We start from the raw sequence: 3,273 nt of genomic DNA, 5'->3' as shown, positions 1-3,273 counted from the left end.
GTTAGCTTAGCATAAGAAGCTGTAACCTGTGTGCAGGTGAAGGAGCTATGGTGTAGCTTACATAATGACTCTGTACCTTTGCGGTGAAGGCGGATATGTGTTCGCTAGCATATGACGCGTAACCTGTGTGCAGGTGAAGTAGCTATGTGTTAGCTTAGCATAAGAAGCTGTACCTGTGTGCAGGTGAAGGAGCTATGTGTTAGCCTTAGCATAATGAAGCTGTAACCTGTGCTGCAGGTGAAGTAGCTATGTGTTTAGCTTAGCATAATGAAGCTGTAACCTGTGTGCTAGGTGAAGGAGGCTATGTGTTTAGCTAGCATAATGAGCTGTAACCTGTGGTGCAGATGAAGTAGCTATGTGTTAGCCTTAGCATAATGAAGCTGTAACCTGTGTGCAGGTGAAGTAGCTATGTGTTAGCCTTATTCATAATGAAGGCTGTACCTGTGTTGCAGGTGAAGGAAGCTATGTGTTAGCTTAGCATCTTAAGGGCTGTTACCTGTGTGCAGGTGAAGGAGCTATGTGTTAGCTTAGCATAATGAAGCTGTTACCTGTGTGCAGGTGAAGGAGCTATGTGTTAGCTTAGCACAATGAAGCTGTTACCTGTGTGCAGGTGAAGGAGCTATGTGTTAGCTTAGCATAATGAAGCTGTAACCTGTGTGCAGGTGAAGGAGCTATGTGTTAGCTTAGCATAATGAAGCTGTAACCTGTGTGCAGGTGAAGGAGCTATGTGTTAGCTTAGCATAATGAAGCTGTTACCTGTGTGCAGGTGAAGGAGCTATGTGTTAGCTTAGCATAATGAAGCTGTTACCTGTGTGCCGGTGAAGGAGCTTTGTGTTAGCTTAGCATAATGAAGCTGTTACCTGTGTGCAGGTGAAGGAGCTATGTGTTAGCTTAGCATAATGAAGCTGTTACCTGTGTGCCGGTGAAAGAGCTTTGTGTTAGCTTAGCATAATGAAGCTGTTACCTGTGTGCAGGTGAAGGAGCTATGTGTTAGCTTAGCACAATGAAGCTGTTACCTGTGTGCAGGTGAAGGAGCTTTGTGTTAGCTTAGCATAATGAAGCTGTTACCTGTGTGCAGGTGAAGGAGCTTTGTGTTAGCTTAGCATACAACCCAGTCTCACGGCATTTTGTGTTATCGTCACGAAATTAATTTAATCTATTGATTCGTGTTCACCAACACGATTTTCGTATTTTCTTCGTGTCACACAGAACGATTTTTAAAAGCAATGTATTTCTATTGGTAGTATGTTTCGTGCCTGCAACACGTCTTTTTGTCGGGTCGGGTCTAGAAGCTGTGTGGTTCATAAAAACATGTTCTTACTCAATATCTTACCCTAAGCCTAACCCTATCCCTTTTATTTTAAATTGTATAATGTCTGAGTTTTGTTGCCGTCAGTGAGGAAAAGAAATGGCTCAGAGCCTCAGAATACTGACATCTGGATTTTTTGTCATCTTTTTTTCCTTCTAATTTGTTATTATTTACATTGCTTTTAAAATCGTTCTGTGTGACACGAAAAAAATGGCGAAATCGTGAACACGAATCAATAGATTAATTTCGTGACTATAACACCAAATGCCGTGAGACTGTGTTGTAGCATAATGAAGCTGTTACCTGTGTGCAGGTGAAGGAGCTGGGACGTGCGGACGAGGTTCTGGATTTGTCGGACTACGATCGCTGTGAAGAGATCCGGAAGAACAAAACTCGCAGCAAAAAGAACCACAGCAAGTTCAGAGTGCAGCGCTGCAGCAGCCCGGGGAACACGGTACCTGTGTGTCTGTCTGTCTGTCTGTCAGTCTACCTGTCTGTCTGTCTGTCTGTCTAAAGGAGGCTAATGTTGGTCTATAAAGGAACTACAGAACGGTCACATGACTTCACGTCACCACCGCTAAGCTAAAGGAGGCTAATGTTGGTCTATAAAGGAACTACAGAACGGTCACATGACTTCACGTCACCACCGCTAAGCTAAAGGTGGCTAATGTTGGGCTATAAAGGAACTACAGCACGGTCACATGACTTCACGTCACCACCGCTAAGCTAAAGGTGGCTAATGTTGGGCTATAAAGGAACTACAGCATGGTCACATGACTTCACGTCACCACCGCTAAGCTAAAGGAGGCTAATGTTGGGCTATAAAGGAACTACAGCACGGTCACATGACTTCACGTCACCACCGCTAAGCTAAAGGTGGCTAATGTTGGGCTATAAAGGAACTACAGCACGGTCACATGACTTCACGTCACCACCGCTAAGCTAAAGGTGGCTAATGTTGGGCTATAAAGAAACTACAGCACGGTCACATGAATTCACGTCACCACCGCTAAGCTAAAGGAGGCTAGTTGGGCTATAAAGGAACTACAGCACGGTCACATGACTTCACGTCACCACCGCTAAACTAAAGGCGGCTAATGTTGGGCTATAAAGGAACTACAGCACGGTCACATGACTTCACGTCACCACCGCTAAGCTAAAGGTGGCTAATGTTGGGCTATAGAGTGGCGAAGTCACGCCCACCTACTTCCGGGTAATGGGACCTTATTTCGGAAAAATTATGCATTGAAGTCAATGGGGAGAGAAAACTTATCTTTCTATCCCGTTTGAATTGTGCCATGAATTACACATATGATGTTTGTCAATCTTAAAAAATAATTTCCATGTCAAAAAAGTCACAGTTTGTCGTAAAACTGTTGAAATATAAGACTATGAAAAATACGTAACTAGAAAGACTACAAATCCCAGAGTTGCGTAAGTGATGTCACAATTGTTTTCCTCCACTAAGAGATAGCTAAGATCAGCGCAATATAGATATAATCTATCTATATGGCGCTGGCTAAGATAAGATAACTTTAACAAGATGCCTGTGTGCTTAGTACCAGGTTGTTATCATACCAGCAATGGGTCTTGCTCGTTCTTTCGCTTCCCGTCTGATCAAAGGACCAGGAGTGGCTGGATCAAGTTAGCTAGTAGCTAGCACGTTAGTTAGCATTACAGCCTTGTCATTCTTATTAGCCTTAACATGAAGTAACATTAAGTAACCCAACATGTTAAACAGTAAGAGTAGTAGTCATATTTCGTGAACCCTTTGAATAGTACTGTCACCGGTGTGATCATTCTATAATACACAATTTAAGCCCGGGGGAGAAATGCTAACGCTAACGCTAGCATCGACGATCTTCTCTACTTCATGCTATCTGCACAAATGGTTGACATTAAACATTAAAACGACCAGGCAGTTCAGAGAGAATCAAAGGAAGGCAGGCAGGCAGCTTTGCATG

At 43.4% G+C, this 3,273-nt stretch overlaps 1 protein-coding gene across 1 annotated transcript in view; it reads left to right on the top strand.

Moving 5' to 3' along the window:
- Nucleotides 1–1,628: 1,628 nt before the first annotated feature.
- plekho1b (pleckstrin homology domain containing, family O member 1b) overlaps nucleotides 1,629–3,273 on the top strand; it is a gene marked incomplete at its 5' end in the record, with an annotated part of 8,291 nt that continues 6,646 nt past the window's right edge. Inside the window, 1 exon segment of the mRNA XM_034115468.1 lies at nucleotides 1,629–1,763. Coding sequence (XP_033971359.1) covers nucleotides 1,629–1,763 — 135 coding nt within the window.

Source organism: Trematomus bernacchii, unplaced genomic scaffold (assembly GCF_902827165.1).
Source record: "Trematomus bernacchii unplaced genomic scaffold, fTreBer1.1, whole genome shotgun sequence".
Taxonomy (NCBI): Eukaryota; Metazoa; Chordata; class Actinopteri; order Perciformes; family Nototheniidae; genus Trematomus; species Trematomus bernacchii.
The sequence above is the reverse complement of the archived record's forward strand: the minus strand, read 5'-3'. Positions and strand labels throughout refer to the sequence as shown.